This window comes from Rhipicephalus microplus, chromosome X (genome assembly GCF_043290135.1).
Source record: "Rhipicephalus microplus isolate Deutch F79 chromosome X, USDA_Rmic, whole genome shotgun sequence".
In the NCBI taxonomy this organism is placed as follows: domain Eukaryota; kingdom Metazoa; phylum Arthropoda; class Arachnida; order Ixodida; family Ixodidae; genus Rhipicephalus; species Rhipicephalus microplus.
Genome location: NC_134710.1, coordinates 116,488,886 through 116,515,110, shown reverse-complemented (window position 1 = coordinate 116,515,110; position 26,225 = coordinate 116,488,886). Strand labels below are relative to the sequence as shown.

At 43.3% G+C, this 26,225-nt stretch overlaps 2 protein-coding genes across 2 annotated transcripts in view; one reads left to right on the top strand and one right to left on the bottom strand.

Moving 5' to 3' along the window:
* The window catches only part of PIG-N (Phosphatidylinositol glycan anchor biosynthesis class N), a 60,401-nt gene extending 43,980 nt beyond the window's left edge, over window positions 1-16,421 (bottom strand). The window contains exons 1-5 of the mRNA XM_075877451.1: window positions 16,049-16,421; window positions 12,648-12,868; window positions 9,026-9,132; window positions 8,424-8,548; window positions 8,221-8,351 (exon numbers count right to left, since the gene is read on the bottom strand). Coding sequence (XP_075733566.1) covers window positions 8,221-8,351; window positions 8,424-8,548; window positions 9,026-9,132; window positions 12,648-12,868; window positions 16,049-16,278 — 814 coding nt within the window. The 5' untranslated portion in view covers window positions 16,279-16,421. The remainder of the gene's footprint in view (window positions 1-8,220; window positions 8,352-8,423; window positions 8,549-9,025; window positions 9,133-12,647; window positions 12,869-16,048) is intronic.
* Window positions 16,422-16,811: 390 nt separating this feature from the next.
* Window positions 16,812-18,715, top strand: LOC119176334 (transmembrane protein 70 homolog, mitochondrial). Its single transcript, XM_037427560.2, has 3 exons — window positions 16,812-17,051; window positions 17,244-17,533; window positions 18,067-18,715. The coding sequence occupies exons 1-3, from the start codon at window positions 16,947-16,949 to the stop codon at window positions 18,386-18,388; spliced, it is 717 nt and encodes a 238-aa protein (XP_037283457.1). The 5' UTR covers window positions 16,812-16,946; the 3' UTR covers window positions 18,389-18,715.
* Window positions 18,716-26,225: the final 7,510 nt, after the last annotated feature.

Genomic DNA, 26,225 nt, shown 5'->3' with positions numbered 1-26,225 from the left:
CAAAAGGGTGAGGAAAACAATTCATCTAACCATGGGGCGTCGGCAGAGGCAAGCAAAAGGAAATTTGAGGCGAGAAAACCGGCTGCTTGTTTCAATTGCCACGAAACAGGGCACTTCGCGAAACATTGCCCGAAAGAAAAGGTGGCCTTTTTATCTATAAATGAAGCCGACGAGAACATGAAGTTGTTAGAGCGCTATATGTACGACCTTACCGTGAACGGCAAGCAGTGTCGGGTTCTTAGAAACTCCGCAGCCACTATGGACGTAGTTCATCCGTCCTTTGTTCAGTCCGGACAGTATTCAGGAGACTGTGCCTGGATTAGACAAGCCGTAGAAGCAAACAGTCAGTGCCTTCCCGTAGCTAAAGTTGTCCTTAAAGGCGCATTTGGTACGTTGGAAACGGAAGCCGCGGTATCGCCATATCTACCCCCTCAGTATCCTTACTTATTTTCAAATAAGTCAGATCAAATGCTGAAGGAGAAAGGTCTAACGTTGGGAGAAGGCATAGTGCAGGCACTGACTAGATCGAAGGCACGTGCGCTGGCTGCGAGAGCAACATTCACTGAGGCAAACAAGCCTCAAATCGACAACGGGCCTGGTTGCGAGTTGGACACCACGGTAACAAATCGACTTGTGCGAGAACAGGCTGCAGAAGCCGTAGTCGCGGAGGCAACCATTCCTAAAGGCGACGTTGAACCTCCTCCCGAATTGGAATGGGTCAATTACGCCTCGTTGACCGAGCAAATAGAAAATGCCATTGCTCCCAAGCCGATTCCTGGTAGTACAGAGGATAGCACAGAGGGTGACACATTCCAGGTACTAGGAACTACAAAAGAGTTGTGTGTCATGCCAACTTCGGATAATTTCAGTCGGCTGCTGCAGGTGAGCCCCGCTTCATTAATAACCGAACAAAAGGGGGACCCGACGCTTAAGCAATTCCAGGACAGTTCGAAAGAGGGAATCGCCAAACGAAATGTGAGATTCCAAGAGAGGAGCGGCATACTCTATCGAAAATATCTAGATAGGCTAGGAGTAGAGTTTGACCAGGTAGTCGTACCTCAGGCGTATCGTCAGGATTTGCTTAGTTTGGTGCATGGAGAATCATGGTCAGGCCACTTAGGCATAAAGAAGACGAAAAATCGTCTTTTACAGGAATACTACTGGCCTGGATGCTTTAAAGATGTAGAGAGGTTTGTAAAATCTTGCGATGTGTGTCAGCGAGTGGGTAAGCCGGGAGATAAGGCGAAATTTCCAATGAAGCTGGTACCCGTAATCACGGAGCCCTTTCGTCGGTTGGTAATTGACACAGTAGGTCCTTTGCCCAAGACAACTTCAGGCTACCGTCACATCCTGACCTTAATCTGCCCAGCTACTAAATTTCCAGAGGCGGTCCCGCTAAAAGAGCTAAGTTCCGTGGAAGTAGTGAACGCACTTCTGTCCGTGTTTGCCCGGGTAGGCTTTCCTGCCGAGATACAATCAGACCAGGGCACCATTTTCACGAGTGCCTTAACGACAACCTTTCTAGAGCGGTGTGGCGTGAAATTATTGCATAGTTCAGTCTACCATCCGCAGTCGAACACGATAGAAAAGCTTCACTCCGTGATGAAGCGAGTGTTAAGAGCCTTATGTTTTGAACGAAAAACTGACTGGGAAATGTGCTTACCTGCAACGATGTTTGCACTAAGAACTGCACCACATGAGACAACAGGGTTTACGCCAGCGGAACTTGTTTACGGCCGCAGACTGCGGTCTCCTCTTCGTATGCTGAGAGAGTCGTGGGAAGGTCAGGGTGATGTTCCTGTAGTAGTGGAATATGTCCTCACCTTATTGGATCGCCTAACAAAAGCCCAAGAACTGACCGAGAGTGCGATGACCAAAGCACAGCAGAAGGCTAAGCTTTACTACGATCGGACAGCTAAAGAACGACACTTTGCTGTAGGAGACAGGGTCATGTTGTTGAGGCCCTCCCAAAAGAATAAGCTTGAAGTGCAATGGGTCGGCCCGGCCGAAATTACTCGAAAATTGTCTGACACCAACTATGTGGTAAAATTACCAGGAAGTCGTAAGGTACACCAGGTGTATCATAGCAACTTACTCAAACCCTATAAAGAGAGGGAAGCCATCGTGAACAAGACTGTAAATGTTCCGGAAGAGGTTCCGGCAGAAATTCCTGAATTAGCTCCCGAATCGGACGAAGTCCCGATCGAGAAAAGAGTTGAGGATTTAGTATCAAAGGCACAGCTGACAATGAAGCAGAAGCAGGAATTGCGTGGTCTTTTGACCGAGTTTCAGGACAGATTTGTAAGCGAGCCAGGCCGGACATCCATCCTCACTCATGACATAGAGCTTACCTCGCCGGAACCGGTAAGATCTAAGACGTATCGGGTGTCACCTCGTCGGCTTGAGCTAATAAAAGCAGAGGTTAACAGGATGCTGGAATTGGGCGTGATTGAGCCGTGTGAAAGTGATTACACTTCCCCGTTAATTCTTGTGGAGGTACCCGGCAAAGATCCGCGTCCTTGCGTAGACTATCGTAAGTTAAACCTCATCACCAAGGATCAGACATACCCAATTCCCCACATTGAGGAACGCGTCGAGAGGGTAAGCAGCGCAGAATTTATCTCAACGCTAGACCTAGTGAGAGGTTACTGGCAGGTGCCGCTCACCGAGAGGGCGAGCCGGTATGCTGCATTTATTTCACCATTGGGGACATTCCACCCTAAAGTGTTGAGTTTCGGCCTAAAGAACGCGCCTTACTGTTTTTCAAACTTAATGAATAAGGTTTTGCGGGGTCAAGAGGACTTCGCATTGCCTTACTTGGACGACGTCGCCGTGTTTTCTTCGTCCTGGCCAGAACACTTGGCGCATTTGAGAGCAGTACTGACACGCCTACGCGAAGCAGGTTTAACGGTAAAGGCGCCCAAGTGTCAGCTAGCACAAGCAGAGGTACTCTATCTCGGGCATGTTATCGGTCGAGGGCATTGCCGTCCCTCTGAAATGAAAGTGGCAGCTATCCGAGACTTTCCCCAGCCCCGAACGAAAACCGATATTCGGGCTTTTCTTGGAATAGCTGGTTACTATCGTAAGTACATCCCTAGATATTCCGACATTGCCAGCACTCTTACTGACGCGTTGCGCAAGACCGAGCCCCAAATGGTCGACTGGGATGAGGAGAAAGAAAAGGCTTTCCGCGTTTTGAAAGCGGCCTTGTCGAGCCAATTTTTGCTTAGTTCACCGGACTACTCGAGGCCTTTCATAGTCCAATGCGACGCTAGTGATAGAGGCATGGGGGCAGTTCTTAGTCAAAGGGATGAGGGGGATCAAGAGCATCCCATCCTCTATGTTAGCCGGAAACTCACCCTTCGCGAGCAGGTTTACAGCGCTAGCGAAAAGGAATGTGCGTGCTTGGTTTGGGCAGTCCAGAAACTGGCTTGTTATATTGCCGGAAGCAAGTTCATTGTGGAAGTGGACCACTGTCCTCTCACCTGGCTACAGACCATGTCCTCTAAGAACGGCCGCCTGCTGCGTTGGAGCCTCGTTTTGCAACAATATACGTTTGAAATACGCTACAAAAAGGTTGTACTCCATGGCAACGCTGATGGCTTAAGTCAATGCCCCTGACGCGAGAGGATGTCTCGAGAACTCTGGCATTTTTTTTCCTGACCTAGACAAGAGCTAGTGATTGTTTTTTTACTCTTTTAGGTGTACTTGTTTGAAAACGTTGAAGACACGGCTATCCAGGGTTTCGGGTTCGGTGTGCTTCCAGTGTTGTTGTTTTGTGTCACCTTAAAGTGTGAGTAACATTTTGAATAAAATGTGTATTTCCTTTAATATCAGTTAAAGGGGAAAATTGCCTGGTGGAGTTTGGCGGAATTGTCCGGCGCTCACCGGCTGAGTAGTTGTGTTTTCATGTGCGTATGTGATGTCTGTTGAGCCCACAATGAAGCAGGTGTTGCCCTCTACTTCATCAAAGACGGTCGTCACCAAACCGACTGCCGGCGCTGATCTCTCCGGACAGTGGCTGCAAACCTCAGCCCATCGACATCTTCACCCCCCCGCGCGAGAGACTGTTACGACCGGCCCTGGGGAACCGGGCAGGACGAGTTTGGGGGAGAACCGGTTCTTGACCGACGGTGTCGTCCACCCCCACCTCCCCATTCGGGCTCCTCCTCTCGCTGGGAGAGCTCCGGGGTCTGCTGTGCGTTCGTGACCATGTTTGGTAACATTTTGGGGCGCCGGGACCATATATGGACATCGTGTTGGGTTGTGCCACTCCATGTGTTGTGAGAGGTGTTTCCCCCTCCCTCGTGGCCGAGGTGCCGGGGACACCGTATTGGCTGACGATGCGGACAAGGCGCCCAGTGTCAACAACGTGGCGCTATAAAATGCCGAAGACGTTTTGTATCACTCCCACTCTTCTCTCTTTGGATCAGTTGATCACTTCTCCACATGTAAATAAATCTCTGTTGTTCGTTCGGGCGCTTCTTCTCGCTGAATTGTTGGACAATGGATCCTGCGACGGGGCCAGCTACCGAAAACGAGACCGGCAGGACCCGGAGTCCCAACACCTCGCAATCACTTCATCAACTGGCCATCATCATTGAAGACCTCAGCGAAACGCAGTGACCAAACATAGACCACAGAAGTGCATCGCCACTGGACACCGTTGCAACCATCATGACAGAACCATCGACTGACCTTGCCATCCCCAAGTACACCGGAGCAGCGGATGATGGACCCATGCAGGACTGATTCTACCTGTTCGAGCTTTACACTACCGCTGCATCATGGTCGGAACGGGAGATAATCACCAACTTCACTGATTACATCTCTGGTGAGGCTTTCAAGTTTTACTTTACACACATATTCGAAAACGACAAATCGTGGCAAAAGATAAAAGAAGAAATGATCGCCCGTTTTCGCAACTATGATGAAGACTTTCTTATTTTCAACCATTTGGAAACAATCGCACTCGGGCGCCATAGCCAAAAGAACTGCTCACGCATTGGGACACCAAGAATGAATCGGCCTTTGAAACAAGACCAATTAAAGCACCCTCTCACTGAAAAGCAGCCAGATCTGTTTGCAGGAAGAGTGTACCCAATACTACACCGCGTTTTGCAACTTCCCGATTGAAAACCAACCTTTACATCATCACTGCACCGAAGCACTCACGTTACAGAGCCAACCTGTGCACTGTATTCTCCGTCTTGGACACTTCGAACACCTCCTGCTTTCCCGTCGCTTGGCTCTTCACTTGCTCACAATGATGTCGCATCTCACATGCTCACTACGGTTGATATAGAGGCGAGGAACTCGAAAGATACTCAGCCAGGCTCTGGCCCTTCTGTGCAGATGCATGCGTCAGAACAGCTTAACTCGTTAGTTACACAGAAAGACAAACATTTCCGACTGAAATCTGACCAAGCCACGCTTGCTGCGGTGTCACCATCCAGTGCACGGACACCTGAGAGTCTTGACACAGGAGGCTCGGAAGCATCAAATCACACACATTGCTGAGAACCAGAAGCGTCCATTAGGAACGGCGTCACAAGAGCCTTCGAAGATCCTGCAGTAAATTCTAGCGCACAACCTTCATTACCCGAAATGCCACATAACAGTCCACAGACTACCATCTGCCTACTGGACACCACATCAAGTTGCCCAGAAAATCAGTGCTATGGTTGAAAACGGCTGCCACCTCAGCTCGTTCCGCAGCAACACCATCAATGCCAGCAAAATCAGGCCCAAGAACAACAGAGTCTCCAAGGGCTACATCAACAAGGATGATGACGAACGGAAATACCTTTGGAAGAACACTCAAGAATTAAACAAGGGCGTCTTCAAACGAGTCAAGTGAAGCGACGACAAATTCAAGATGTCTCGCTTAAGACAAACAAGTCATCTAATTCAAGACATTTTCGCAAAAAGGAACATCGCACAAGTTTTCTCCAGAAGAGATCAAGACTCAGTCTACAATCAAAGTTGTTGAGACAACAAGAGACAAAGTGACGAAAAAGGTGCAAAACCACACTCTGTATTCCCGAAGGATGCAGAAATCATCGCACTAGTCTTGTTCAACAAACACGCAGACTGGTGGTGCTACATGTGCACCAATTAAGGCAAAGAGCACGACGCCTATGGAAATCATGCTGCTGGCACTCCAAAGCCTTCACACCACAATCATTCCTCGCAAGACTACAAGCAGTTTCATCATCTGCAGTTTCCACGTTAAAGATGTACTTGTGTTTTCCAGTACGCAAACGTCAGCCTCGCCCACCAAAACTCCAGCACTTACCGGACTGCTGCACTCTCCTGTGAAGCTATAGTGTGTTTGCGGAAACTTCCTGGGACATGGAACGATCTTCCCTTTTTGACAATGTTCACTTCTAAGTCATGCAAATTCACTTTTCGTTTCTGTTCGTCTGACGGGACTTCTTTCAGGGGGGGGGGGGGAAAATCCTGTGACATAAGAAGGCAGGGATGGTTAAAAGTAGATGAGGAAGAAGTGCTTAATGGAATAAATATGGCATATGAGCCAGGCCACGTCTCCCATTCATCATAGCGTCATATATATATATATATATATCCTTTAAAGGGCCGGTCAATGTCTATGTTGGCTGTCCTGAATGGATGTTGAGCGAACGTACAAATTCTTTCCCTTTGTACATGTGATGTACGTCCATCAGATGTACAGTGACAGTGTACATCCGTGGACATTTGATGGATTTCTGGAATATTCGACATGTACGTCCCATTGTATGCCTACCTGATATCCGTGGTTACTTGGTTAATTGATATGTGGAGTTTGACGTCCCAAAACCACCATATATTTATTTATCAGAGAAGCAGTAGTGGAGGGATCCGGAAATTTCGACTAGCTGGGGTTCTTTAACGTGCACCCAAATCTGAGCACACGGGCTTACAACATTTTCGCCTCCATCGGAAATGCAGTCGCTGCAGCCGGGATTCGAACCCACGACCTGTGGGTCAGCAGCCGAGTACCTTAGCTACTGGACCATCGCGGAGGGGCATGGTTACTTGGTTGAAGGAAGGGAATTTTCGGGGGCTAGGTTCTTTTATGTTTGACACAACTTCAATAAAATGGGATTTAGCAATACAGAAATAACTGCAAAGAAAAAAATGAATTTGTTTTAATTAAAGCAATGGAAATCGCACAGACATTACTGTTGCCATTTCCACATACATAATGGCAGCCTCCAAATAAGGAGTGATTCAAGTAGTTTTGTGGTATTGCCAAAATTATATTACTTACTTCTTTTTATTTACTGAACTAATAATACAGACTAAACCAATTGAGAATTGTGAAGACGATCTTCAATATGTAAGTGTACAAAGAAATTTGCATTAAACATACTCATGCAAAAAAAGACAAAACAATATTTCACCTTCAAAGGCTCTATACAAGGAAAACCGACACAAAAAGTGGCAACTATGAACTGCCACTAGCGTCGTCACCAGAGCATGTTCCCATGCATGTGAAATTTACACAGTTCCTAGGCTTAGCATTTAATAGCAATTGTAGTAGTTTGACGTCGCAAACCAAGATTTGATTATGAGAGACACTATAGTGAAGGGCTCCGAAAATTTTGGCAACCTGGTTTTCTTTACTGTGCACATAAATCTAAGCCTCAAGCTTTTTCACATCCATCAAAAATACAGCCACTGTGGCCGGGATTCGATCCCATGACAGGCTCAGAATTTGAAAAGCAATAAAGGTTGTGTGCTTTCTGTAGGTGGAAGACACCACAGACAAACTGTAAAATATCTAAGCAAGTTTCATCATCAAAGCTAAAGAATTTTTTATTCCCACTGCACATGGCTAGGAGAATGAGGCCTCCATTGCCACTGATAAGGGTTCTGTGGAAACAGGCCATTAGTCCTTCCATCGATAACCATCATTCCTTCCATCGATAACCGTCAGTTTAGCAACATCCTGGCCAGTACCTATACCGCCAGAGGTGAAAACATAGAGAACACAATGCAACATGTTGCCTCTAGTATTGAGAGCTGTCAGAAAGGAAAAGCGAGTACACATACTATCACTATCATAACATGTGATAACTTGAAAAAAAAAACTATGTTGGATGGTCTTCTTACAGGCTATTCATCTCTGAAAATGTTATAAGGTGACAATTTCAAAGAATATTGAACGAAGCCCATTCAAAGAGCAGTTAAATATGTAAAAATACAACATACCCCAATCCGTCATTCCATGATCCGATGTAAAGATATAAGCAGTTTTGCCATCTTCTTGATAAAACTCTTCAATGAGCTTTACCATATGCTTGATGTTTCGGTCAACCAATGCAATGTTTTCATAGTACTCTCTAGAAAGAAGAGAATTGGGAATAACCCATGTGCAAGCAAAGTAACAAATATGTTAGATACAATGCACTTACGTGGAGTCAGGGTTATAACCGTGTCCTATGGTATCCAAACCAAGAAGGTGCAAAAAGAAAACTATCTTGTCCTGCCTGAGCATTTCAGTCAGTGTCTGATTATCTGCTGCACTGTGAAGAAACTCCTGAAACCAACCAGAAATTATCAAATACTGGTAATGAGGTTCTAACTGCAATCACTGGTGAATACTGTCTATTAAAATATCTCTTGCAAGTTGTAAAATAACAGTCTGTGGTTAGCTCAAATAGTCTACCGTCATGGCCATTTTAGTGCCCTACAAACATACTCACCATACTTTTAAAACAAAATCAGAAAATGAAAAGAACTCAGAAAAGAGCAGAAGAAAACACAGAGCCCTGTGCACTGCCTTCTCCTCTTCTCCTTTCTGAGAAAAATATTCAAGTCAGAGCAGGCTACGGAAAATGTAGCAGGACTCATATTTTATTTATTTTTTCTTGACAGAGGCAGAGTGTTAAAAAATTCTGATTAAAATTTTCAAATTGTACTGATAGGCAGATAATATTCATAATAGAGAATACAAAGCACATTCTACATGCAATAATTTAAAGGCCCGCCTCAGTGCAGGAACGTATATTCATACCTGAATCTTTCCAAAGACCCATAAGTCAAGCCTGGAGGCATCCTCATCAGCAAAGTCAATCTCATTTGTATCATAAGTGTGCGCATGAACATGCTTTTCATGGTCCCCTATTGTGCAAGAGTAGCATTTGAAGTTTAAACCAAGCTCTCGGGCAAAACAATCATAACAAAAACTGATTATTGACATGACCAGCTTGAAGACCACAATATATTCTTTAATGAAATGAAGCTATGACATTTGAAGATATACTGCGATACAAAAGCATATTTATCTTCGCAACTGAAATTCAAGAATAAAAAGCTAAATAATACAGCAGATATTGATGTGCTGGCCAGGGCTTGGCACATCAGCTTTACAGAAACAATTTGCTCATTTCAATCCAGTAACTGCACCAAGTGCCCAAGCCAATTATTTTGGTTGTTAGTTATACAGACTATCAGAAGCCATCACTACTTCAAAAAAAAAAAAAAAAAACGCCCGAACAGGCTGGACTGTTCACAAATAGCAAACGTATTTCATGTGCATAACAGATGGCTGTTGATGCACATATCAGTGCTACATCATACCAGTTTTAAGGTTCACCAGTATCGCATCAGACACTGGCACCTTCTTCTGGTCAGCTTAATGTCAGTCACTTCAAGTTTTGCATATCAAGAAATGAAAACTCAATGTAAGCCTTTACGTTCTATCACAATAACTTTAATCATTACGTGTATTGGTGGTCAGCAGGATTACCAGAATACACTTCTTGTTCAGAAGAAATCATTCGAACAAGAAAAACAATAGATATGCTCATTGTAAATCATGTGTTGTATATATAGGGTGTGATTATCATGCAGAAGGGCTTACATAGGACAAACTGGGCGGTTCATTAATGTTAGACTAAAGAAACACTTATCTTAGTTATAAGAGCACTGACATCGAATTTACTCATGTCAAGACTTTTGTGTCAGCAAGTAGCTATCGAACCCTTAGGAAGTAGCTATCGAACCCCTAGGAGCGATTCGCAACCTATAATGCATTAGAAGAACGAATAATTATCACATTTATTGGTTTATATTACTGGTATCTAGCACAATTCAAATCAGGCGGCAGTCCCGCCACTTTTTGGCACTGGGAGCGCTACCTTGCGGTCACCTTAGATCCCGCCACAGCTGACCATTTCTCCACAGAAAAGAGTGACGTCAGGATCAGCTGCTTCACAAACATTTTGTCTGCTAGGCACACATATGCAGGCAGACCTTGTCACCTGCATTGCCCTTAGTTCCGGCTAGGGTTGAATACGACAGTTTGTAGCTTGGAATCGTTATTATTCGCAGTGTTGTGAATAATTTTTGCTTTGATCCATCCTTTGCAGAATAGCGATTCTAAAATGGACTCCGTTTCAAGCAGGAATGAGGAGGTGCCTGAGGATGCATGCTTTGGCAGTGCTCTCTTCTGTGCCTCAATTAGCTATATTGGTGTGTTCTGGTATGCACAGCATTCAGGCATACGGAAAGGGGTCAATGGAATATCGGTATAGAGAATGCGCACCAGCGGAGAAATAGAATATGTTCCCTGCTTGCCAGGTACTTCTTTGCGTCTCCAGATGGCCCCACCTATCTAGCCTCTCAAGCACTCTCACGGTTGTGGCGGTAGTAACCTGGTATTATGCGACACAAGGAAGTCTACGGACGAACTACAATTTACTATTATTAACAATAACAGCGTGTTACTTGTTAGCAATGATATCTGTCTATTCGCTACTCCACTTTGATAGCTTGTGGTGGTGTTGGTCTGTAACATGCATGTAATGCAAAGACACCTTCGTTGCTCTTTTTCTGCTCTTCGAACCATATGACTGCAACTCACAACAGTTCGCCAACATGCTGACTAATGAGCTGATCTCTTATGGATGGTTTGCATCTTGGTAATTTCACGAAATCATTCAAAGCAGTGCGACGAAGACCAAACATGATGAATGAGTGCGTTTCCAGGCTTCGGCGCCAGGTGGCGCCACGATAAGAACACTCAGATTGTACATGTCGTCGCTACTAGCATATTGTCACTCAGGATGGTATGCGTGGAATGTATCACACCAAACATGTAGCACTAGTGTTGATGTCGCAGCGGCACTGCAATTTCTATTAAGCTCTCGTACGCGATTCAAATTTGGCCAGGAGAACCTTACACACCGAGCTATCGAATGAAAGCCACACCTTGATTCTGAAATTTGATGTCAGTGCTCTTCTAATGGCTTCTGGGGATTTGCACTTGCCAGTTCATTTGAGAGAGTGTGGCTGCCAACCAATGACAGAGAAAACCACTTGTTTGCTTAGCCATCAGGACAAATGCAGTAGGAAGATTGTGGAAGCTCCTTAAATAGAAGGAAAGGAGGAAGGGTTTTTTTTAGTTGTGAGTCAGCATCTGTATCGTGTCCTCCTTAGTCCTCATCTGTTTATAGCGTTGGTGGCCCTTGGTGAAAAGGAAGCTTTACACAGATTCAAAGCTGCCGCATTAAAGCAATTATTTTTGTGGAACTCTCATGCAAGTTTCTTGCCTGTAAATGGTTTGCTTTTTTTTTTTCAGATGTCCTCACACTCTACATTTTTAGATGATTAGCTATTTTGTAGATTGCTCTGCTGTGCGGATGCCATGGTATGTCACATGACTGGGTCAGCTACTTTATATATGTAAACATGCACCTTCCTATAAATTTTTAGTTGTGAGTCAGCATTGGCATTGTGTCCTCCTTAGTCCTCATCTGTTTATAGTGCTGTTTTTCCTGAACAATGATGAACCACCAACTAGCCCAAGCTTCTGTTCTAGGACATAAAATAAACTGAAAAAAAAAAAAAATGGGAAAGGCTGCTCGGCTACTGAGCCTTTGCAAACAGTGGGATGATTACAAACACACAACGGTCCCCACTTGCATAAACCTGCAGCTACACCAGCAAATATGTCGCAACTTTAGCACATTATCAAAAAGCTTTTTGATCTTGTGTATAGCTCATGCCTAGCTTTTTATCTAAGAAAAATATGACAATCACCATAAAGACTAACAGCATACTTAGGAATGTATTCGGAGAACTGGTGTGTAAAACAATGTAATGTAGTTTCAATGCCCATTTAAATACAGTGTTACCTTCTACAAGTGTTGCACAGTATAGAAGCCAAAAACAACAGCAAAAAAATAATAAAACATATTGCACTCTGGGAAACATAACATGCCCACAGCAGTTAATATATGTGGTCAGACAAGAGAGGAAATTCTATGAATATTGCTGTGAGCATGCAAATACTAAGTGTAGCAGAAAAGCTTGTACAAGATTTATGCACAGCAAAAATTTTGTACAGAAACTAGGTGGATAGCTGAAACTACATCCAAGACACTAAGTATTTCTGTTGCAATGATTCAGAACAATGTGTGAAAGTTTCAATCAGGTAACAGCATGCATGTATGTAGGAAAATGCATTAAACTCTCATAGGAGCAATAACTTTTCTTTCCCAGTGGTCCCACCACAAATAAAGCATTGGCTTAATAGTTAAGAGTAGGATTACATTAAAAGACCACAACTACGCTTGGCAGCTTTTTTTGTGTTGTACAAATGCAATTGGTAGCCTCAAGATGATTTGCCATACCCTTTGTGAATAGGTGTACCATGTCTGCTGCACCCCATGCCCAGACATGTCGACTTCTGTTGAACACTGAATCGAATTCTACAGGATTTTGCTTCCATCCTTTGGTGACTGCACTGACATCTTCATAAAATCCTGCTATGAGGGCAACATGGCCAGGCCTTGACTCAGTTGGCACACGTGTGTGCGACACTCCCCAGCTTCCTTTTTCAGTGATAATTGACCTATAAAGAAAAAGAAAAATACAAGTTGCATTGTTGCACCAAAACATTCTTATGTACTTATTTAAAAAAAAAGACCAAATATTCCTGTATTTCGATAGTGATGCTAATTCTTGCATCAGAACGCATATGCAGTGTCTACCAAACCCACAAGAAATTCCCTTATTTACCTGAAAAGCATACAGAGAATGGGAGGAGAGACAGCATGTATAATGTATCACATTTTACTAAAAAATTCTGATAGACAGTAAAACACGATGGAACAACTGCTAGGAGCTTTCAAGCTCTCAAAGGTCAGGAAAATTGTTTTCCTCGACCTCCAAAGTTTGTATATTTAACCACAAAGAGGGAACTTCATTGAACAGCATAAAGTTTGTTCTAAATGTTTGTGCAAGAACGTAGGAGCTCCTGCTTGAGACGAGACACATGGTAAAACACTGAATTCACTGAACATAAAGGGGTACCAATACCTTCTTTCCAAAGCAACTTTACTTTGCCGTACAAACTTCCTGTGTACAAAGAAGATTCTGAGCAAGTGTGAAGTGCATCAAATGCTGATATTTTATTTTGTCATTAGAGACAATTTCCCCATTGTGCACCTACTGCCATCGACACTAGCCTGACGTCAGGCTACAATAAATATTATGGTGACTTCAAGCAGCAGTCTGGCTAGTTGCCATGGTGTTAAATACTAAAACTTTTAAAATGACCGCTTTTGCATCACAAAAACATTCAAAATGGCCAATTCTACATCTCCAACGAAGCAAAGCCACAGTTTTCATGGCAGAACGGCCGTGAAAATGACATAATATTTTGCGCAAGGACATGACAAGAAGCTCATACGATGAAGTGACATGAATCGTATGAATCGAAACTAACTTTTAAAAACATGCTTTTACTTTTTCAGGGTGAACTCACACTTAGCAACACATTTCCTAGGATTTCAAAGGCGTCACCTATTATTTGATGCAGGAAAACTAGAATTGAAAATTTTCGTGTAAGTACTCCTGTAAGTGCCCGTCTTATGAAGGAGGAAAACAATTCCTCAAAGTTTTCAAGCTAAATACTGAGTAGAAAATTCCAAAATAAACCATCTCGAAATGATAATCGGTTTGTGAAAATAAATGGGCAGCCTTATCTCACACTAAATTGTTTGTCCGCTTGTTCTCCTTTATTTGCACTCGAGCAATGTAATTTGTTCTGACAATGTCCTAAATCTTGAAAGTCACAGGAGCTAACTTACACAAATAATGTTTTAAAATGTTTCTACAAATGTCTCAGATGAAACAATTAACATCATACAGAGCAGGTTGAAAGTGCTTATATTTTCAGCAACTTGCAAACCTCTCAAAATTTTATCTTTTATGGAACCTTTTTTATGAAACAAAGCTAATAATTTCAGTGAAATATGAAATGAGCTATGCATGGCATGAGCGCAAAAGAATATTGTCAATATTCTACTTACATCCTAAAAAATAAAGGCGAAGCATTTGCCAGAGTGAAAATGCCAGAGTGAAATGCCAGTGAAAATGCCAGAGTGAAAGACTTAACATTAACAGCTTCAACATTGATATGTTTTACAGTTAAAAGTGTTACATAAGATAACATTTTTTAGATAAAGAAGGCATGACAAGGATCAACTGGGAATCATTTGCAGAGGTAATTTTTTGCAACTTGTTTCTTTAGTTTGAACAATAATGATTTAACAAATTATATATGAACAGACAATATTTGGCTAAAATTTCTCCTTTGAAAGAAAATTTTGGATTTAGTAATATTATAGCACATAGAACATCACACAATGTTGATTGATTGATATGTGGGGTTTAACGTCCCAAAACCACTACATGATTATGAGAGACGCCGTAGTGGAGGGCTTCGGAAATTTAGACCACCTGGGGTTCTTTAACGTGCACCCAAATCTGAGTACACGGGCCTACAACATTTCCGCCTCCATCGGAAATGCAGCCGCCGCAGCCGGGATCATCACACAATGTTGACTTGAATTATGTCTAGAAGGCCAATTTTCAGTCAAGTCACCCCACTCTACACCTGTGACATACTACAAATTAACAAGGGTCAACTAAATATGATATGAGAGTGCTGCACAATCTTAGTAAGATATACGTGAAATTGAAATATCACAACCTCATAGTTACCTTACTAGCTATGTACTAGCAATGGATTATATATATATATATATATATATATATATATATATATATATATATATATATATCGTAGTTTCATGGCTGGTTATTTTCTCATCCACTTTTCTTTCTTCTTATTTACATTCCATTGGTTCTAATAACTTCCCCTGTACATTACTTGGCATTACTGTCTGTTAGATCTCATATATATATATATATATATATATATATATATATATATATATATATATATATATATATATATATATATATATATATATATATATATATATATATATATATAATCAAATTCTTGGCAAATAAAATGCATGACGGTAGTGTTAAGCAAAGCTGATGACTGTTTATGATCATGGCAATAGTGTCACATCATACACTGTCTAGAAACGGCAATAGCACAGTACTTAGCATTTATTTCTCCGCTATCGCCATTATGGAACCTAATTTTGTAGAATTAAAAAAATGAAGGGTCAAAACAAAAGTAACGAAGACCTGGGTAAACTAAATTGGCACAAAGAGTTGTTGATTCACTGCAAGCAAACATGCATACAATTTAAGAAAACGAAAGTTGAGCACCAGTAATCGGTATTTCAGTATGCACACAATGTCGACAATTTTGATTCGTAGCTCCTTTGCTAGCTGTGAATGTAAGCTGCGGTAATCAGCTACTTAAAAGCATAGCTATAAGAACAAATATGATTGCACTTGTTCATTTACAAAAATACCAGGAGGCCAACTACACAACGCTGTAACACTAGATTTTACTAATGTGTGCCACTTTTCCCCTTCGTCTTTTGGCTGGCTCAAATTCTCTGCATTATGTACAACAAGTCAAGATTACAACACAACCAGACTTCGCATGAAGCGCGCCCTGCAGACGAAGTTCCCGACTCCCCAGATGCGCGTAGAGCAGTTGGCCCGCAAACATATCACACCATTAAAAACGTGCACAACACCCTCACAGCACTCGTGAATCGTCGATGACGTAAATTTTAAGCTAACACTAAATTTTTACCTCAGGTATGGCGCTCTTGATGTTCCATTTTTCTGAAGTTCGAATATCTTATCCGCGCGAAGACCGTCTGCAACGATGAGCACCAGCCTCGAAGCTGGCGAAGGCAACGGCACTTCGTACGCCGGCAGTCCGTGAATGATGGGCGACTTAAAATAAATATCAAATATTGAGAATAGAAAGACGATATGTACAGCTAAGCCGATGACACCTGTGAAGACTGACAGCAACATTTTCCATGGAACGCGATTGTCGCTCCAACAGTTTCAATCAACACCCAAGTTCCTCAGTAGGTTAACTTTCGCCGTACAAGAAACGCCCATTTTCACAGCTCGGGGGTCAGTGCATAAACGGTGCTTTGACAGCTGATCCCTGATCAGTCTCTTACGAGTAATTAGCGATCTGCCGCGATTCTCGCAGGGAACCACTCTACCGACACACAGTGCACGTAATCTGACGCGTATCCGCAAATCAATAGCGCATTCGGCATCGCTTGGCTTGGCTAGCCGTTGATTGACTTGTTCACTTGTGCAAAAAATGCATTATGCTACAAAAAGTAAATCTTTTGTTACTTTTGTTACAAAATCTTTTGTTACTAAAAACACACTTAATAAACCTAAATTAGTTTGATTTACACAAATAATTTTGTAATAAGTAACCTACGAAACAATTTTTTTACTTAAAGTTTATGTCTATTGTTGGCCCGCTTACGAGCTCAGCGCTATGTTTTTGCAGCGTGTATCTTAAACAAAAGCACGATCACGGTTATTTGAGCTTCCCAGCTTAGGATTTTAGAGCAGCGCATGGTATCCGAAAGCTATTGAATGCCCTGTACCGGTGTGAATCGTGGGATCTCTCTCGATTTTGGACTCACTGAATCATAATTTACTAAGTGTTGAAAATGAGTGTCGTCGCCCTTGTAAGCAGGCTTCCTAAGCTTTCGTTCCAGAAATCTGTAGTAACCTTACGGGATTTCAGATGCGACCATCGATACGTAAAGCACGCTGTAAGTTGACTTTGTTGGCATTGGTGTGTGTATTCCCGATAGCTTTGAGTTTGGCGTAATTGGAATTTTAGATAATATACGCAGCTGACGAGAATTGGGAGAACGCGTGAACTATGCAAACGGTATTAACGTGTGCGCATGATGTATTCATACCATGGAATAGTCACAAGCTTTTGTTACTTGTTCTTCCAGCAACCAGGGGTTTCTCCTGTAATGCAAAGGAGCCACCTGTCAACGTCGACGCGTCGGGAACAGAACAATGGTGAAAAGAATAAAACCCTCGTCTACTTGGGCTCCATTCGCTCCACAGTGAAAATGGTGAAAGGCCTGTCCTTGACCACCAGCTTCCTTGGTATTCTGGCGCAGCCCATTTTACTTCAGAAGCTAAGTGGAGCATCATTGGGCGCAACCGTGATTGTAGTGTCATGCGCATCATTCTTTATCTTCGTCACCCCGCTGATGCTGCACTACATCACCAGGAGGTATTCCTATCCATTATTTAGGATACTTGTCAAGTTACATGGGCTGTTTACGTTAATTTGAGGATAGATATGGGTAAAAAGAAATCTTACTGTTTAGAAGTCGTATATTCGTTGCCTGCTGTATAAAGTAATGAAAGGTCAAACGGGAGGCAAGTACTGCAGATTTTTGCCATGCCATCTTTGATAACTTGCTTCTATTGATTCCGAGTATAACGATGATTTGGCGCAACCAAATCATTTTTAATGTCCATTACAAGCTATAATCCGTGATATGATTGGCAGCATTTAAATAAGGTACCAGGACGATACCTCTGGTGTGTTAGATTTTTTTTTTTTTTTGGCCAGCTTCTGTGACCATCACTCATCATAATATTTTGATGCAGCTCATTTTACTTCAAAAATCTTCTTAGCAGTATTGGTAAAACTGAGTTTTCTTTTGTAGTACAACGTGCAGTAATAATAACGTTTCTATTCGGAAGTTTCGATCGGTACAATGTTACTAATAGCCTCCTTTTTTTTGTTTTGTAATTTAGATATGTGACTGAACTCACGTACGACCCCGACACGAAGGAGTTCAACGCAACGACATTGACCCTGCTGAACCGCAAAAAACACATTAACTTTATTGCGGATGACATAAAAGTGCCTGCTATCCCTGGCCCATTTACAACCCTTCTGGCTAAAGGTCACCCATTGTTCGTAGAGGTGCAAAACATCCAGGACGCTGATGCTCTGGAACGCTTGATGGGATATGACAAGCCCATTGACCTACATGTGAAGGTGTCAAATTCACAAGAGGAACAGACGGAAATGAGAAGAAAACAGCCAGCACAGTACAGTGATAGGGACTCTTGATGTGCTAGCAGTATTTCTTGAGCATTATTAGGAAACCAGCATATTCTATTCAACTTATTGCTACCTGCTCACAAAGGACGAAGTGCTCTTCAACATTTTTCATGTGACTTCCAAAGCACAAGCAAATTTTCTTACAGCTAAGGAATATGTTCCCTTCTGCAGCCCCCCCTCCCCCCTTTTTTTAATTTATTGTGCAATGTTTTTTGGATCTCGTTATGCAACATGTTTTAACACAGCATTAATGACCATCTGGTTTGGGTATATCAGTAAAGTGCACAAACACTTAGTAGGCGTGTCAGCATTATTTCAATAGAAATACGTGGTAAATATGTACTGCAGCACTTTTTTTCCTTAGGTTGTGCAATGGTACGTTTTGTCAAAGCTGTTGAGCATGGAGGCAACTCAATATGTAGAATGTACTGTATTGTGCGGGTGGCTTTCTGAGCTTGCAGCATTTCTTTATGATGTCCTCCTGGTTTATCACAACTAGTACCCTGTTATAAGTGCTTTAAATGCAATCTTCCAAAATTTCAGTTTTTAACTGTTTATCTAGCACTTCAGTTATAATGCCTTTTGGTGTGGTGTCTTAGCATGAGACTCAACAAGTATTTTATTAATGTTCGTAGTTGCATGTATGCCAAAGGGTCAAGTGCACTGAAGGCCTTACAATAGGACTTTTGGTTCATTTTTCATGACTGGTTGTTAAAGCAAGGGTGTATGACAGGTGTCCTAAGTTATCCTGAAGCCTATCAAAGCTACACAAGTAATTTATATATAAAATGGTGGAGTACTCAATAGATTATGACATTGTATATGTATGGGGTTTAGTAGGATGTTTTACACACCCTTGATGCCATGTTCAGAGTAGTTTTAACTGAAAAGGGATGAAGCGGTACCTCGGGTTAGATGGTGTTTAAACAACATACTTCCACAACTGAAAAGGGATGATGACAGATAACAGCCTGTGTTATATATTGTCATCTGACCTGACTTATGTTGTGCTGTGCTAATATTTCTGAAAAGTGGCTGTCTGCTGGTTTCTAAGGATCCATATTTTGTAGTGAAGTAAAAGCCTTGCCAACAGAAATGCCTGTCACCGAGTGATTTCATTAGAGATATTTTTTAAATTTTTTTAATAGAGAACTTTGCACACAAGGTGGAACCAATATGTCATTAGTACTGGGTTCGGAAGCGCATACAGGATTTTTCGACGGAGAGTCGGTTTTTTGAGGGTCATAATAGCTCCTTTTCTTGGGGCTCTAGATGAAATGAATAAGTGGGCGGTGGTCAGAACATCAGGATGGCCTTCTGTATCTGCCCATGGTTTAGTTCATAGTGCCGCCATGCACCTAACGGTTTTTCATCTTGGCGATCTGTGTTTGGGGTACTCATTACTCGGGTAACTGGCTTCTCCTTGTGTATCTTTTTTCACTCCTCTTTCCCATCTGTCTGCCATGGTGGATTAGTGGTTACGTTCGGCTGCTGACTCGCAGGTCGCAGATTCGATGCTGGCCGCAGCAGTTGCATTTGGGTGGAGGCGAACTGGTGGCGGCCTGTGTACTCACAGGTCGCCACCACACATGTCGGTGCACGTCAAAAAAAGAAAAGAAAATGCCAGATGGTCAAAATTTCTAGGGCCCTCCACTTCGGTGTGCCTCATATTCATATTGTCGTTTTTTGGGACGTAAAATCCCAGATGTCATATTTTCTTTTCCCCTCTTTCCTATGACCCAGAGTCTTGCTCCCTTTCGAGTTGCAGCAACACTTGTACTTCCTTTCCTACTCTTCTGTTTCGCAAGTACAACTCGGAGCCTCAGTTTGAACATTGAGTGAAGCGACATAAGCCAGGAAGAAAAAAGATGGGTTGAGCGCTGAGCTACCGACAAATTTTAAATGCAAAGCATTCCTTGCCGAAATTTGGCGAGCCCTATCTATCTGTCTGTATGTATGTATGTATGTCTCTAGCTAGCCACCTATGACTTTTAGCTCTCCTGGCCATATGGATAATGGGATCTGTACCAAAATTGGTATGGGATAACATGATTGTATGGTGAACATAACTGACTAGTCATAACATGAAAATCATGACATGTATGTCATTAATGTCATGATTTACATGTCAGGGTCTTGCTGCTCCTACGGTGGTTTCGTTCACGACATATCGCAAAACTGGTATGGTGTGACATGATGCACTCGCAGCCGTTTCACTACTTTCAAATATACCAAATTTGGTATTACGTGACGTGAATAGATGATGAAGATAAATGACACGTACAAACATGATAATCATGACAAGCGTGTCATGTAAAACATGACTACACTCTATGCTCATAGCATGCTCGTGGCCGTTTCGCTAGCTTTACATATACCAAATTTGGCATTACGTGATGTGAATGAACGACTGAGCACAAATGCCAGGCGCAAACATGATACTAATGGCATGGAAGTCATGTACGGCATAATTTACAGCCACTTCGTAACGTTGAGCTGAATTTAATGTGTCAATTTAACATTCCTCATTCATGCTTCGCATATCATCAATTCCCACTGTATGTGGGATCTACCAATTTTTTATTCGATGACCCCATTGTGCACTATAGGGCTCACATCACACACGTGAAACCATATGTGGAACGAAACATTCGTGCCAAAAAATGAAAAAATAGTCTTCCAACTTGTAGAAAAGTACATGATAGTTCGCTGGATACGTGTTAGCCGTTCAACAAAATCAAGCTTTTCCACATGGTGTATTGAGGCACATACTGACATTTTGTGCCTTAGCATTAACCTCAATAATCTTGCTTTTAAACTGATTAAGACTGCGGCTCACACATCTGCCGAATGCTGGTGTGCAACCACAGGTCTTGCAATACAAATCAAGAAAACCGCCAGAAATATCTAGTTTTTTTTCACTGCATTAAAGCTCACAATCGTATTTTTGGGACGTAAAACCCCAGATGTCATATCTTCTTTTCCCCTCTCCCCTATGACGCTGAGTCGTACTCCCTTTTTGGTTGCAGAAACAGCCATAGCTATTTCCTCCTCTTCTGTTGCGTAAGTACAACTAAGAGCCTCAATTTGAACATTAAGAAAAGGGACATAGCCAGGAAGAGAAAAAAGTCAGCATATCCACAGAGAGAATGATGGTGAGTGGGGCGAAGTGTCCGTTTGTCCGTGCATGCATCCGATCGCGTTCGAGAATGCACACGGTGCGTGGGTGACATCGACGAGACGTGAGCCAAGCAAGCCGAGCGCAAGCGTCTTCAACGCGCCCGCCACTCTGCTTCATCCATGCCCCACCAACGATATGCCGCGCACGGCGACTATCCAGGAGACTGAGAGAAACACTTGTTCTCCGCGTACCCAGGCACAGCCCGCACAGCAGCCAATCGGAGAGTGGCGGTGCAGCGCCATCTAGAATATCCTCAGTTTGTATGTACTTATATCAGACAGCGCCGTCTGTTATACTGTTAGGGAGATACTGCCTTCTTTCTTTCTCGTCTTTTCTCTCGGTCACGCGTGACAAGGTTAGACTAAGAGGAATTGCGCCTCTAAAATGCCCCATCCTCCTCGAAGGGAATCGTGAGGTAATGCGAATCTGTTGCGTAGCGTCCATAACGGCGTTTCGCACGTGAAAATCCAACGTTAGGAGAATGTTTTCTTTTTATTACACCGTGAAGCCGATAGCGTCGTTTGCCATACGTGGTGCTTTTCTGTCGCGAGAAATGCAGTATGCGTTTCCAGCTGTAGTAGCTAGCGTGAATGGTTAAAATAAGCGCGCGCCCGCAGGTGTCGTTGACACTGCCAACGCCGAAGCGTGACATGGTGGGCGCCCCGGTTGCGAAGAACGTGGCGCGCTCGCAGCTTTTGCTATGTGAAAGGGTGGTGGATGGATCCCGGCTGACGCCTGACATAGCCCGACTAAGAAATGAATTCGCATTCAAAAGACATGATGAGCGCCGAGCTATCGACTGATGCTCATTCGATGACCTGATCGCGCATTATATGGCTCGCATAGCACATGTGAAACCAAAGACAGGACGAAATATTTGTGACAAAAAAAAAAAAAAGTCACAGCTTCGCCGTAAATGCGAAGCAATGAACGCGATAGCAACAAATTGGAAGGTCACGCGCAGAATGGCAAGCAGATTGAAACGTACCCCGCATTTTTCACGCACAAATGACGCAAAAAACGTACTCTCAGGTACAGATGTACGCGAACAAGCGTCTCAGTTGTTACTTCGCTGTGTTGAAAAGCGCACCCTTTTCGCAAACGGAGACTGTGCAACGATTGCTGTGACTTTGGTGCGCCCGGTAACTACAACAGAAACATTCTAGTCAAAGCCCAATGTCAGCCAAGACGTATGATCGTCCCCAAAGCGAGATAAGGGCCCGCGAGCGAGCGTCAGCCTTCTCCACTCTGAAGGGCAAAGTACGCTTGGAAGATGGGAGCGTGCGCCGCCGCGTCGTGACGTTGTGGCGACGCGCGTTCACTGCGCCATCTTGCCGGTAATGCTGAAAACACAATAGCCCCCCCCCCCCCTCTCCGAGATGTCTGAATGACCAGCGGTAAATGGTAGATGTAAATAGGTTGCCGTTTGAACGTTGGAAGATGTGCTGCTCGGTGGCTCAGTGCATGGTTAACGCCTCGAATTCACTGACTCGGAGGTTACACGATTCCAATCCGCATGCCGGAGTCTATTTCAATATTTTTTTTCTTTCTTGCGTTTTCATATATATAGATACGTATGCATATACGGTGAGTGACAGTGACGCCGGCGGCAAAATCCAGCGGAGAGTGTCCATATAATCACTATCGCAATAAAAAAAAAAAGCTGAACAGTCTTCCAAGTTGCAGAAAAAGTACATGATAGTTTGCCGGATGCGCATTCACCGTTCAACAAATCAAGCTCTTTTTGAAACGGTGTATTGAGGCACATACTGACCCTTTGTGGGGTATAGCATTAGCCTCAATAATTTTGCTTGTAAACTGATTAAGACTGCGGCACATACGATCACACATCTGCCAAATGCTGGTGCGCAACCACACGTCTTGCAATATAAATAAAGGATGATGATGATATGTGGGGTTTAGCGTCTCAAACCCACCATATATTACGAGAGACGCCGTAGTGGAGGGCTCCGGAAATTTCGACCACCTTTAACGTGCACACAAATCTGAGCACACTGGCCTACAACATTTCCACCTCCATTCTAAATGCAGCCGCCGCAGCCGGGATTCGATCCCGCGACCTGCGGGTCAGCAGCCGAGTACCTTAGCCACTAGACCATCGCAGCGGGGCAATATAAATAAAGAAACCCGCCAGAAGTATTTTTTTTTTCAAAGCAACAAGACTCGCGCAAGCGTTTATGACGCACCTTCCGCGCTCCTCTATATAGGCTGCCTATTTATGTAGTTGTTTTAAAAGCGAAACATTTTTTGCCTATTGTAGGCGCATCTATCTATCTATCTATCTATCTATCTATCTATCTATCTATCTATCTATCTATCTATCTATCTATCTATCTATCTATCTATCTATCTATCTATCCCCCTACGTATAGGTGCTGTCGTGATCAAGCCCTTAATCATCATCATCATTATCAGTCTGACTATGTCTACTGCAGGACAATGGCCTCTCCCATGTTGCGCCATTCAACTCGGTCCTGTGCTTCCTGCTGCCACATTATACCCGCAAACTTCTTAATCTCATCTGTCTATCTAACTTTCTCCCCCTAACCCTTCTCTGGGAATCCAGACTGTTACCCTTAGTGAACAGTGGTTATTCTGCCTACGCACTAACTGCCCGGCTCAGGTCCATTTGCTCTTGTTGATTTCAACTATGATATCCTTAACCCTGGTTTGTTCCCTGATCCACTCTGCTCTCATTTTGTCTCTTAAGATTACACCTATATATGATTTTACTTTCCATCGCTCTCTGTGTCGTCCTCAATTTAAGCTGAACCCTCTTTGTAAGTCTCCGAGTTTCTGCTCCCTAGGTAAGTACTGGCAACATGCAGGTGTTATATACTTTCCTCTTGAGGGATAGTGGCAATCTACCAGTCATGATTTGAGAGTGCTTGCCAAATGTGCCTCACCCCATTCTTATTTTTCTAGTTACTTCATTCGCGTGGTTTGGCATCGCGGTTATTACCTGTCCCAAGTAGACCTAGTCTTTTACACGTGCACTATTACCTATCTGGAAGCGCTGTTCTGTTCCGAGATTGTTGTACGTTACTTTAGTTTTCTGCAGATTAATTTTAAGACCTACGTTTCCACTCTCCTTGTCTGAATCCGTAATCATGAGTTGCAATTCGTCCCCTGAGTTGCTCAGCAGTGCAATGCCATCGGCGAAGTGCAAGTTACTAAGGTGCTCTCCAATAACTTTTATCCCTAACTCTTCCCATTCTAAACCTCTGAAAACCTTCTGTAAATACGCGGTAATATATATATATATATATATATATATATATATATATATATATATATATATATATATATATATATATATATATATATATATATATATATATATATATATATATATATATATATATATATATATATATATATATATATATATATATATATTGCTACGTTTGAAAGAGACTGGTACACGTTGAAAGGGGCTGTTTATTAGGTCGTTGGGGGGCAGCTCAGAAGCGGCCGACTGGTTAAAGATCCTCCTGATCCTCTTCTTCCTCTCTCGCTCTGGGCGACAAGTGCGTTCACCGTATACGCTTCTTTGTCTTCGTGCATGTACGCAACATTCCTCTCCGCGCAGACGAAGGCCGCCGGACGAGTCAGTCGAGTTTTCGTGGAGTGTACAGTTTCAGGCGGGCAACATGAACCACTTGAGTTTTGGCAGCTCGTCGACCACTCGCCGTGAGACGAGCTATTACATAGTGACCTCTGTAAGTCTGTCGACAATGACAAAAGGTCCATCGTAAGTGGCCAAAAACTTTTGGCATAACCCGCGCTTGCGCATCGGAGTCCACAACCACACCAGATCACCACGGCGATAAATCATTGGTCGATGGTGAATGTCATAGCATGCCTTCGCTTTGTCTTGCGATGCCAATGTGCGTAGTCGAGCTATGCGACGCGCCTCTTCGGCGAGGCAGAGAGTCTCGGCGACAGTGACGTTGTCGTGGTCACAGAAAGGCAATATTGTGTCGATTGTGTGCCAGGGCGAACGTGCATAAAGCAAAAAGAAAGGGCTATAGCCTGTAATCTCATGCTTCGCGGTGTTGAACGCGTAAGTAATGAACGGGAGTACGTCATCCCAGTTCTTGTGGTCGCATGAGACATACATAGACAACATGTTGATAATGGTGCGGTTGGTACGCTCCGTCAGCCCATTAGTTTGGGGGTGGTATGGTGTCGAGTGACGCAGGCGGGATTCACATAGACGGAGTAGCTCCTCCACGACATCCGCTGTGAATTGTCGTCCACGATCACTGATAATCAGGCGAGGTGGGCCGTGTCGGAGGATGACGTACTGTAACAAAAACGACGAGACTTCACTGGCAGTTGCGGAGGGGACGGCCGCCGTCTCGCAGTAGCGTGTGTGGTAGTCGACGCAAACAATTATCCATCGGTTGCCCTCAGCCGATTTTGGGAAGGGGCCCAGAAAGTCAATGCCCACTTGTTCGAAAGGTGCGCTTGGAGTAGGCATCGGCTGTAGAAGACCAGCTAGACCAGTTGATGGACGTTTGTGACGCTGACATTGCATGCAGCTTGCCACATAACTCTCAACAGACTTCTGCATACCAGGCAATAAAAGCGCTCTTTAGTCCGGGGAAGCGTCCGCGCCAAACCTAAATGTCCAGATGT

What these genes read in the sequence shown, in the direction of transcription:
- LOC119176334 (XM_037427560.2), top strand. Translation starts at nt 16,947, where the DNA reads ATGAGTGTCGTCGCCCTTGTAAGCAGGCTTCCTAAGCTTTCGTTCCAG. An exon ending in ATCGATACGTAAAGCACGCT is followed by an intron (nt 17,052 to 17,243) that starts GTAAGTTGACTT and finishes TTGTTCTTCCAG; the next exon opens with CAACCAGGGGTTTCTCCTGT. An exon ending in CTGCACTACATCACCAGGAG is followed by an intron (nt 17,534 to 18,066) that starts GTATTCCTATCC and finishes TTTGTAATTTAG; the next exon opens with ATATGTGACTGAACTCACGT.